The sequence below is a fragment of the Peromyscus eremicus genome, chromosome 5, assembly GCF_949786415.1.
Source record: "Peromyscus eremicus chromosome 5, PerEre_H2_v1, whole genome shotgun sequence".
Taxonomy (NCBI): domain Eukaryota; kingdom Metazoa; phylum Chordata; class Mammalia; order Rodentia; family Cricetidae; genus Peromyscus; species Peromyscus eremicus.
Genome location: NC_081420.1, coordinates 39650928 through 39662507, shown reverse-complemented (window position 1 = coordinate 39662507; position 11580 = coordinate 39650928). Strand labels below are relative to the sequence as shown.

At 42.2% G+C, this 11580-nt stretch overlaps 1 protein-coding gene across 1 annotated transcript; it reads right to left on the bottom strand.

Annotated features, from left to right (window-relative positions):
• Positions 1-4751: 4751 nt before the first annotated feature.
• Positions 4752-5649, bottom strand: LOC131911296 (putative vomeronasal receptor-like protein 4). Its single transcript, XM_059263281.1, is given in 2 exon segments — positions 4752-5117; positions 5119-5649. Coding segments are annotated over 2 exon segments (897 nt in total).
• Positions 5650-11580: the final 5931 nt, after the last annotated feature.

The window sequence follows — 11580 nt, the reverse complement described above, 5'->3', positions numbered from 1 at the left end:
AGGTAGCAAAGCCCTCAGAAAACTACGTGGTCTCAGATGGCTGACCAGACCCCAGCTTCCCCTTGGCGCTCAGTGGCAACAGGAGCTATGGACATAAACTCAGACCCTGGCCACTGCTGGGCCACAGGTAGCATCTCGGGCCCATAAGATACCATGACCCCAGGTGGCAGAGCAGGCCACTCAGATAGGCATCGCTCCAGTGGCAGACATCAATATGGCCACAGGTTGCCACCTAAACCCCAGGGATCTATGTGGCCTTTGTGGCAACATGGGGCATAAACATCCACGGAGACCCCAGCTGTGGTAGGACCACAGACCCAGACATGGCCTTAGCAGAAGACTAGGCCTGGATGTCACCATGGTCCCTACATCAACGTGGCCTTCAGACACCATAGGCCCCAGAACTCTGGCATCAGCATGTCCTTCAATGATAACAGGAGCCCTGGACATCACCATAGACCCTGGCTGCTGTAGGGCCACAGACCCTACATGGCCCTCAGCTGCAACAAGGGCCCAAATGTCACCATGGCATCTTGTGGCAACACAGGCCACGCAGATCTGTATGGCACCAATTGCAACATGACCCTTAGACACAAACATGGCCTTAACTGGTGGCTCAGACTCCAGGCAACCTTATGGCAAAAGATGGCAACAGGGGTCATTGATGTCAACACAGACCCCAGCACCTTTAGGACCATGGACCTAGACATGGTCCTTAGCGGCAGCCTAGGGCTGGACTTCACCCTGGCCTTGGGTGGCAAGCAGGCCATCCACATCATCCACTTCCTAAATACATTTGCTTCTCCAGTTCTGCTTCTTTCCACAGCACATGGACAGTTCTGCTTCTCTTTCTCTCCCATTTCTTCACCATACATATATTTACTCATCATAATGGCATCTATCTGCACAGCACCATGTGGGCCTGTGGATGTCTTCAGCCAGCCAGGACTGTAGGACCCAGGGTTGCTGTGGAATAATCCCTCTGTACACTATGAACATGTGTTGCTCTCATTGTTAATAAAAAGCTGATTGGTCGATGGCTAGGCAGAATTTCAGGGGCAGAAAGAACACTGGGGAGAAGGGCAGAGTAGGAGAAGGTGCCATGAGACCCAGAGCAAGCAGTATAAAAAATATATAGATGAGGTAAACGAACCTTGGGGCAGCACATAGAATAATAGAAATGGGTTGATTTAAGTTATAAGAGCTAGGTAAAAACAAGCCTGAGCTATTGGCCAAGAATTTATAATTAATATTAAGTCTCTGTGTGGTTATTTAGGGATTGGCTGGAAGGACAGTCTAGACAGAAAACCACACCTACAAAAGGTGCACAATGTTCAGTGCCACATATGTTCATACAGAACAAAAAAAAAAACCTTCTTTAAAAAGGTTCCAAACACAAAAAAAATGGAGCCAAATACAGTTTCCTAGTCCTACAGTCTCTCATGCAGCCCATGGTACATGGAGGCATCTCCCAACCACTGGCTGCATGATTGAGCCACCAGCATGAGCCCTGCCAACAGAACATGAGCTAAGCCACATGGCAAGTTTAAGGTTTTGCTCATGCAGACAGAAAAGATTATAGATATACATTGAAGACAGATGCAGACCATAGAAAGCTTTAAATGGGTTACAGTGTGTTTAAAAATGTACAAAGGCTTGGGAGAGAAAAGAGAAAAGATGTTGACAGTCATAGAAAAAGAATAGTTTAAAAATAATAAAGTCCTTACTGAAGGAGTAAAGTAATATAAAAAATAAACTGCTTGGAGATATTGGTTTGTGGAAGCTTCTAGATTAAACCAATCTATATATTTTTAAAATGTCATGACTTTTTTAAAGTCAAAGGTGTGTTGCTTTGGGCAAGAGGTTATACGTTTGTTCCCCCCTGAAAAAAAAAGTCAGTGATTTTGTTTTGGGTTGAAGAAGTTCAAGTTTGATGGAGGAAGACACCCTGAAAATCCTGGCTACAGACATAAAGAAATAAACCTAGAAAATCTATAAGACATGTGATATATATTTTACCTGCTCAAACATAAAACAAAAAAATCATCTTTGGCTGACTTTTGTACAACACATAGTATATTTGAATGAAAACAGATATGTACATTACCTTTAATAGTTTATGTATTTTCAGAACAAGGGAACAAGACATCATTGAAAACAAATGACCTAGGTGGTCTAGCATCTCAGAATGCATCTGCTGCAGTTTTCTCAAAGTTCTGCTTCCAGAACAACTTCAAGGCTGCTGACTGAGATGGTCCAGCCTCACAGACTACTCCAACCAAGATTTAACTATTATCCTGATTTTCTCAAGTTCCCCCAAAGATTTCAGTGCCCCTAAACAACAGGAAGCAGTCTAGAGAAAATAATGCCTACATTCATACCCAAAGGAGGAGTGATAGATATTTGTTGTCAACTGGGGTGGGGGTGGGGGTTTACAAATTGTAATTGGCCATGGTCAAAAAATTAAGTAAAAGAGTTAGATTTAAGGATCTCTTTCTGAAGGAAAAAAAGGGAATATAGAAATGATGAGATTAAAAAGATAGATAATTAAATCTACTTTAATCCAAGAAGCAACTACTAGTCTTAAATATTTTAAATTGGTTTAAATTTTTGTACAGTGATTCAAATTAAAGGTTATTTTTGTTAGGATATGTTATACATACATTTCTACTCTTGTTTAATGTATTGTACCTATACAACTCATTTAACAATATAATACAGATTTTCACTCCTTGAAAATTATTATTATAAACTATTTAGGATAAGAAAGAAATACAGAGCCGGATGGTGGTGGCACACACCTTTAATCCCAGCACTCGAAAGGCAGAGTCAGGCAGATCTCTGTGAGTTCAAGGCCAGCCTGAGCTACAGAGTAAGTTCCAGAAAAGGCGCAAAGCTACACAGAGAAACCCTGTCAAAAGAAAGAGAGAGAGAGAGAGAGAGAGAGAGGAAGGAAGGAAGGAAGAAATGCAGATTGGTAGTTAGTCACCAACTACAACCAAGCTTATAGTCAAGTTACATGTTATCAAGGTCAAACAGAGATATATTTTAGATAGATAAGTAGTCTTTAAACACTTCAAATATCAACAGAATATGGCATTAAAGATGTTTTAATACTACAAGTCTTTTTATGACAATGAGAAATGTCTGCTCCTGGCAGTACCAATCTACATCAGAGAAGATGATGGGCACTGAAGAAACTCTTCTTTGTGGCAAAAGTTAGCCACTGGACAAGAAATTGATCTTGCCTCAACTCCTGAAAGTATGCTGTCCAAATGTGTGAAGTGGGACCCAAAAGAAAGTGAATGCCAAACTTTACCAAGACAAGATGGGACAGTCCTTCAAAATTCCTGCTTCACAGAAAAGTCTGTCAGATATTCTAGGTCTGTAGGCCAAAGATGAATGCCCCAGTGTTACAGAGGAACCTTGGGTGTTTGTCCAGGAGGCCAACTGTTTCTGTCATTTCTTAGTTTTGGAAGTTGTTGCTCTGCACTTCCTGTTAACTCAGGTAATATCATATCCTTCTCAGGTGTCTGACAGAGTTGAAGACTGGATAGTTATAGTTATAGTCTTCCTTGTTATCAGATTCAGAAAAGAACTCACAAAACAGGTGTAAAGTGTATAACTTTGAGAGACATAAAAGTATAGTTTGGGGTTGGTAATATAAGTTAGGATAGAAAGTGAATTAGGTACAACACTTTGGAGTCACCACTATAGAACAGAAAATGGAATATTTTCTCTGAATTTGCTAAATGCAAATGGACTAGAATTTGTGAATGTAATTCTTACCTGATATTTATTTTTAGTGTACATAATTTTATTACATTAAAGTTAAAATCCTTCATTGTTAATTAGACAAAAGGAAGAAAATGCTGTGGAATAATCCTTTTGTATACCGTAAAGATATATTGCTCTCATTGTTACCAAAAAGCTGATTGGCCAATGACTAGGCAGGATTTATGGGGCAGAGCGGCAGAGCAAATGCTGGGGAGAAAAGTGGAGTCAGAAGATGTGCCATGAGACTTAGAAAGAGCAACGTGAAATATATAGATGAGGTAAATGAGCCTCAGGGAAGTACATAGGTTATTAGAAATGGATTAATTTAAGTTATAAGAGTAGCTAAAAAACAAGCCTGAGCTATTGGCCAAACATTTATAATTACTATTAAATCTGTGTAGTTATTTGGGGATTGGCTGGTAGGACAAAGCTAATTGGCAGTCTAGACAGAAAACTCCACCTACACAGGCTGGCCTGTGGGTGTCTTTCACCCACCTGGGGCTGAGTAGCACAAGGCAGGCCTGTGGATATCTTCAGCCAACCAGGATTGTGAGGACCCAGGCTGACCTGTGTAATGCATTCATTTTTATTCTGAAAAATAACACATAAATTGTATCATTCAATGGGAGTCACTGTGATATTTATGCATTGCCTCTGTCATGTATTGACAGTGTGCTTCTATAACTCTTTCTACTACCAGAAGTGGTGATCATAAATGATCCTTTATACACACAAGAGAATATCAGCTATTTCATGGAGGAAGGCAAGATGGAGGAAGGGACACTTGGGGCTTTGAACTTTCTTCAGCCTCATTATTAGCTAAGCACAGTCATCATTTGTTGAGTGTTTATCCACCACTATGTGCTGAGATACTCTTAGTAGATACAGTATTATGTGCACCTAAACAAAACTATCAAGTTTTATGTTTTGTGTGCTGAAAGGATAAATGGACATTTATCAATGTCTGATCTCTCCTACTGAGGGTGACAACATTTAGTCAGATGTCCATCTCTCTGAATAAGTATGAAGGGGCTGATAACTGCATAACCAAGTGTTAGAAACTCTGGAACATATAGTAATTTGGAATAATTCTCTATGAAGAAAGTAAAATATAAAGAAATGAAACAATCTGCCCAGTAGAAAAAAAGAAAACAGAGCATCAGAAGGAGGATACTCTGAGCAGCTCTCAGCTCAGGGGGAGTTCTGTAGAGAAGCTTGGCCTTCTGAAGGTAGAGGACATGCTGGTGGTGCTTGTGGAGAAGAAATACCATGTAGCCACTGGACCCTCCCATGGCACCCTGAAACACTGCATCTCTCAGGACCATGAGGGTGAGAAAAAAAACATCTTATTATCCAGCTTTCTGGCAGAAAATAGCAATAATTGTTGCCTTTTTTAACCTGTGTTATGTTCACACTGTTGATACTTTTAATGTAATATGGTAAATTCATGCTGATCAAGAAATTGAGTATCCAAAAGAAGAGCAGTGAGGAAAGAATGTGCTGTGGAGTCTTCAGTGTGAACCTCTGCCACCTGGAGTGTCTGGGGCTGATGGTGATGGCCTGGACCACAGTGAGGAGACTGCTGGTGCAGATGGAGAGGCCCCGGGATGCTCTTGCCAGGTAAACAACAACTTTACAACTGGTGTCATCTAAGAAGTTTCCAAAATTAAAGGCTTCTATAGTCTTTGGCATACCTTTCGAAAGAAGCATTATGATGTTTGTGAGTGCCAAGTGAGCAAGAATGAGGTGTATAGGTTTCTTCTCTGTTTTTTGGAACATGTGCATGTAACTCACAAAAACTGAGATGTTCCCCATGGTGCCAAGCCCTGTGAGACAGAGGAAGACTGTGCCCTTCACAGGGTCCAAAATCATGCTTATATCTGAGGCAGAAATACTTGATCCTGCAAACACCTTTTTGAAGAAATTAGTAAATCATGATAAGTATCAGAAAAAAAAATCTTTTAAAGCCACTCAGTTTTCTGGAGAATAAGGTAATGATATATATTATTGTTCAGATTTATTGACCCAGAATTTCCTTGAAGACTTGTTTACAGAAATCTAAATTTCCAAGCTATGTGTTTAACTTAATTACCTAATCTCAAAATATACTAGTAACAACAAAATCAAGATGTTGACACAAAAACCAGTTGTAGATCAAGAGGATAAAGCAGAGAATCTAAATACAAACCAATGCAGCTTCACCCAAAACACACTGAGGAAAATGTAGCCTCAGACAGAAGGCAGAGGCTAGATCCATATTCCTTATACTTGACCAAAAAAAGTGAAAACGTGTTCAAAGCCATGATGTAGGAACTTAAGCACTGGGAATGTACAAAAAAAGCTCAGGGAAAACATCTCAGGGCACAGCAGGATCCTAAGAGTAAGATCCTCTCCCAGCCTGCTCTGAAGACAGCCTGCACTAATCACAGACTCCCGACTCTCATGTGACCTGTGTTGGAAAGGCAGAATAAAACAGCCACAGAGCCACCCTGAGTATACAATCAAATCAACACACAGGCAAACCAACTGAACACTTCTGTAAGAAGCAGCAGAAATGGCCAAAGAACACAGGAACAATGTTCTCTAGTTTTAGCCACTGGGAACAAGGCCTTTGGAAAAAAAATCACATTATCAGCAAGCGGCCCCAAGGAGGATGCCATGTAGGAACCATGGGATTCTGTTATGGAGGGTGTTCAAAGGAAGACTGGACTCCCAGTGAGTGGCTCTGGGACCTTTAAGGGAGCCTGGAGCAGTTCTAGATGTTTAGAAGTTTATCATGTGGATTAAAAGATTAATTAGGCATGGTGTTATAAAACAAAGACATGTTCAAGTAAGGGATTCATAAAATTCTATTAAAAAACAAATAAAGGACCTGGCACCCTCTTTTGGTCTCTGCCAGGATAAGTCCTGAAAACAGGGCACTTAATAGCAGGCAAAGCACGCAGAGATATTTAAAAATAAAATAAATCTTACAAAAATAACTGGTTGGCACATCCCTGGTCTGAATTGATCATTCACAGGAACGGTCAGGGTGGCACTTTGCAGCTGCCCTGTGACATCAGGAGCAACAGTGATTCCAGGTGGCTGTGTAGCTGTTTTATCCCTGCCTTTCCCAACACAGGTGACACCACAGGAGACTGTGAGTGTTGCAGGCTGTTCTCACTGAAGTCTGGGAGAGGATCTTGCTCTTCTAACTCTAAGAGCTTCCGTCTCCCTAACTAGGAATTCATGTCAAATGATGGACCCTTTCTACAGAGTGAAAGAGATCAGGATACTCGATTCAAACTTTGGGATTTGTGCATGTTTTATATTCTTGAAATGCAATTCTGCAAGCCTCCTGCCTTTCCTTTGTATAAAGTATTAAATATTGTTGTAGATCTCTGTCCTGAGGGTCTCTGACAACATGAACTATGTAGACTAGGCTTGTACCAGGTAGATACAGGCAGCCTCACTCTTCTAGGAATATCAGTTATTGCCTTTCATCTCCCCTGACAAATGGAGTCATTAGTACCTGAGCCATTGCATTATAGAGAGCAGACACTGCTGCAAATTCTTAACACATAATGAAACACGCTGCAGCGTTTATAGCAATTGCAGTAGTGTAAATGACCAAGCTTGAAATAAAAACCAAGGATTTAGTCGGAGATCAGAATGTACTAAATGTGTCGACACTCAGTGCATCTCAGAGTCTTGATGGATTTTTCAATTCTCTTCAAAGCTTTTCTGTCTGTCCATCTGTCTGGGACTGTATGCTTCTTTCCAGCACTCTGTACCTTTCCACAAACTTCAATGATCATATTTAATAAGTGATGTCTCTTTTGCTGAATGAAATGAACACTGTCAGAGGAAGAAGGCACCATAATATTACAGACTCTTAGAAAGTCCTTTAGAAAAGTAGGGGGTTTTTTTCCTCCTTTTTTTTTCTTTATTCTTCTCTCATAAAATACATCCTGACCACAACCTCCCCTTCCTCCACTCTTCCCATCCTCCACCTCTCCTCTCCCCCATATCCACTGCACCTCCATTTCCCTTCAGAAAAGAGCTGGCCTTCCAGGAATACCAACGAAACAAGATGCAATAAGACTAGGCACAAACCCTCATATTAAGGCTTGAAGAGGCAGCCCAGTAGGAGGAAAAGAGTCCCAAAAGCAAACAAAAGAGTCAGAGACACCCAACTTTCTCACTGTTAGGAGTCCCACAAAACTCCTAAACTAAACAACCATAGCATATATACAGAGGACCTGGCACAGACCCATCACAATCTCCGTGATGGTTGCTTCAGTCTCTAGAAACCCCTGTGAGGCCAGGGTAGTTGATTCTTTGGGCTGTGTTCTCCTAGTGTCCTTGACGCCTCTGGCTTCCAGAATTGTTCCTCCCCATAGAGAACTGTGCATCCTAGTCTTGGATCAGCATAGGACTACTTATCCAATAGGTATCCTAGGGGCCTGGCGCCCATGGAGTCTCACTTGGCAAGGATTGACCCAGGATCAGTAGACCCAGGACAGAATGGGAACTTACAAAATTCCTGCATTTTGCAAGTTCTTTTCTCTCTCTTTATATATTCTTTGGACAGTTTTTCAATTTTACTCTGTCAGTCACACATGCAACAGCTGTAATTTTTGAAATTCTATTTTTTCCAGAATATTTTCCAATAAGATTCATCAGGGGACTAATGCTTCTCAAATCTCTTATCTGGAATTGCTAACTACACCTCCTAATCCTGGTAGCTTTTCTGACTCAGTAGAGACTGTTAGATACATATGAGAAAACAGCACTTAGAACTTTAACCATGTCTCACAGTTCTGGAAAGGAGAGTAAGGCATGCGAACACAGAATAGGGGAGAAGCCTCAGGAACGCACATGGTGCCTACCATTGAGAGTAAGTTCCCTGGACACCAAGCATATAGAATCAATGGTAGGCTCTGGTAGGCTCCAAGAGGAAAATGTGCAGTGTAAAATATGGGATGGATAGAGCCAGCTTTACCATACTTAGGGGCTTATATGGTGGAAGAAGTATGGTATAGGGAGATGGGAAAAGAGTGCCTTATCAAAGTCTGCTTTTATATAGGGATAGAGCTGGGACCTTCTTGTGGAAACAGGAACTGTATAAAAACATATCTTGCAGACAGGAAAGAACTGCGTGGGTTTTAATATGGTGTCCTTAAAGCGTTGTATCCATGTTCATTACTTTCTAACTTTGTAACCGCAAGTAGCTGCCAGATGATGTAAGTGCTGTTAGAGCAGGATGTGTCTGGCTCCGTACTTAGTTAAGCCTGAAAAATGCTGAACTCTGTGTCTACAAGACGGTTATGTTGGGGGTGGGAAAGTGTATTTGGGGAAGCATAAAGGGGAACAACGGGGTCTTTTATAATGATTACAATGTATTTCTTAAAATATAAAATATTTCTTAAAAGTCAAAAATAAGGGACAATATTCATGCAAGCCTGGTAGAAAAAAAAAAAAACTCTGTTGAAGTATAAATAAAGACAGCTCGAGCCGGGCGGTGGCGGCGCATGCCTTTAATCCCAGCACTCGGGAGGCAGAGCCAGGCGGATCTCTGTGAGTTCAAGGCCAGCCTGCACTACCAAGTGAGTTCCAGGAAAGGCGCAAAGCTACACAGAGAAACCCTGTCTCGAAAAACAAAAACAAAAACAAACAAACAAAAAAAAAGACAGCTCGAACTATTCCAGGCCACTTGAGTGCAATCCACCTGGTGGTCAGATGTTTTCCTTGCTCTAAGGCCCCTCCCCCTTCTCAGGACCTGAACCTGAGCCAAAGCTGGACCCCAACACTCCTCCTCTTCTGCGGGGTTCCCTGAGCTCTGCCTGACATTTGGTTATGGTCTCTGCATTGACCTCAGGGCACAACGGTAGTGCCTCTGACTCCAGGAAAGTAGTTTCAAAACTGGACTTCACAGGGAAGACCAGTGGGAGGGGAAAGAAGGAGAAGGAAAGGCAGTAAGGAGTGCATGCAAATGTCACAATGGTTCCCGTTGTTTCACACAGTAACAGAAGAAAAACAGCAGCAGCAACAGAAAAAAAAAAAAAAAACAACACACACACACACACACACACACACACACACACGTAGCTTGAGTTTTCCTGCCTGGCCCACAGTCAGGACAAATCTCTGTCACCCGCCAGTCCCACAGCAGCTCAGACCCAAACAAGTAAACACAGAGACTTATATTGCTTACAAACTGTATGGCCGTGGCAGGCTTCTTCTAGCTGTACTTACAGCTTAAATTAATCCATTTCAATTAATCTATACCTTGCCACATGGCTCGTGGCTTACCGGCATCTTCACATGCTGTTTTTCATCGTGGCGGCTGGCAGTGTCTCCCTCACCCAGCTTCCTGTTCTCAATTCTCCTCTCTGTTAGTCCCACCTATACTTCCTGCCTGGCCACTGGCCAATCAATGATTTATTTATTGACCAATCAGCAACACATTTGACATACAGACCATCCCACAGCACACACACACACACACACACACACACACACACACACACACACACACACAAAGGTGGATTTGCATTCTGATAGGGGGATAATGTCCCAATCCAGATAAAGTCTGGATTGACTTCCAAATCAGCTGGGCAGGGAAGTGAATCTATCAGGCCCAGTTTTCTCAAGTTAAAACACAGGGTTATTGCTCCTTGATTTTCTGTACTGGGGTGAGATCATCTTGAGTTATAGCAACTCAAGTCTGGCAAGTTTGTGACTTTTTTAAAAATCTTTTGTTGTTGTTGCTGTTGTTATGAGATGCCTGGGTCTCTCCTAGACTGGCCTTGACCTCACAGAGGTCCACCTGCCTCTGCCTGTCTGGTGCTTTGATTAAAGGTGTGTGCTACCATGCCAGGCTTACTTTTCCATCTTTGTAGTTCTTAACAGTCCTCACCACGGTCTAGGAACACAGTGAAGATACTGACTTACTAGTTCAGTACAACATCACGTGTCAGGATGGAGACTTTCAGGACGGATTCACAAAAGAAACCTTCATGGTGAACAGCAGCAGCCTGGGGAGTTGGCCGGCAGACTAGAACAGACAAAGGTGCGGACACAGGAACTGTAGAAATTCACCAAAAATGAAATGGATGGACTAAATCTACATCACTGACATCCTTATAAGGCAAGTGAACTTGGAGGTTAGAGAAAAATGGATATTTTCCATAGAAATTTGAAAAGTTTCTATTTATTTTCAGTTATTGGAAGAAAGGAGGAAACATTAGACAAGGATTCACCCCAAACTCTCTCAGGGTGGCAGAACCTGAGCACAGGGTAAGAAGCACCCCTGCATCCTGGCGTCATGTGTCCTGGAAATGGCCCCAGTTATTTCAAGTGTCAGCAGAAGACTGAAGGTGACCTCTCTCAGCCTCTCCCTCTACTCCTCAGCTCAGTCAGAGAGTCTCATGCGTGTCTTTAAACAAAACCCTGCCTGGCACATGAGATTAAAAGAAACTGTGACGTCTACTCACCACGGGGATGGGTGCACACAGGCTCCAGGTCCTTCTGGCAAATGAGCCTTCCCGGGTCCTATTTGTACCTTCAGTGTGTGCACAGCACTTGTCACCATGAAGTATCCTCAAGGCACTAACACATCGTGCTGTAGAGAAAAGGGAGCCCTCTGCAGAACCTGGTCCCTAAAGTATGGCTTTCCCTCTCTCTCCTCAATTACGACATTTGTTTGCCTCAAAAGTTACCCCTGGATTAATTAGGTTTTCATTACATCATACAAACATGTGAAGTGAGAAAGTGAACAACTCGGGCGTGGTGGCACAGGCCTTTAATCGCAGCACTCGG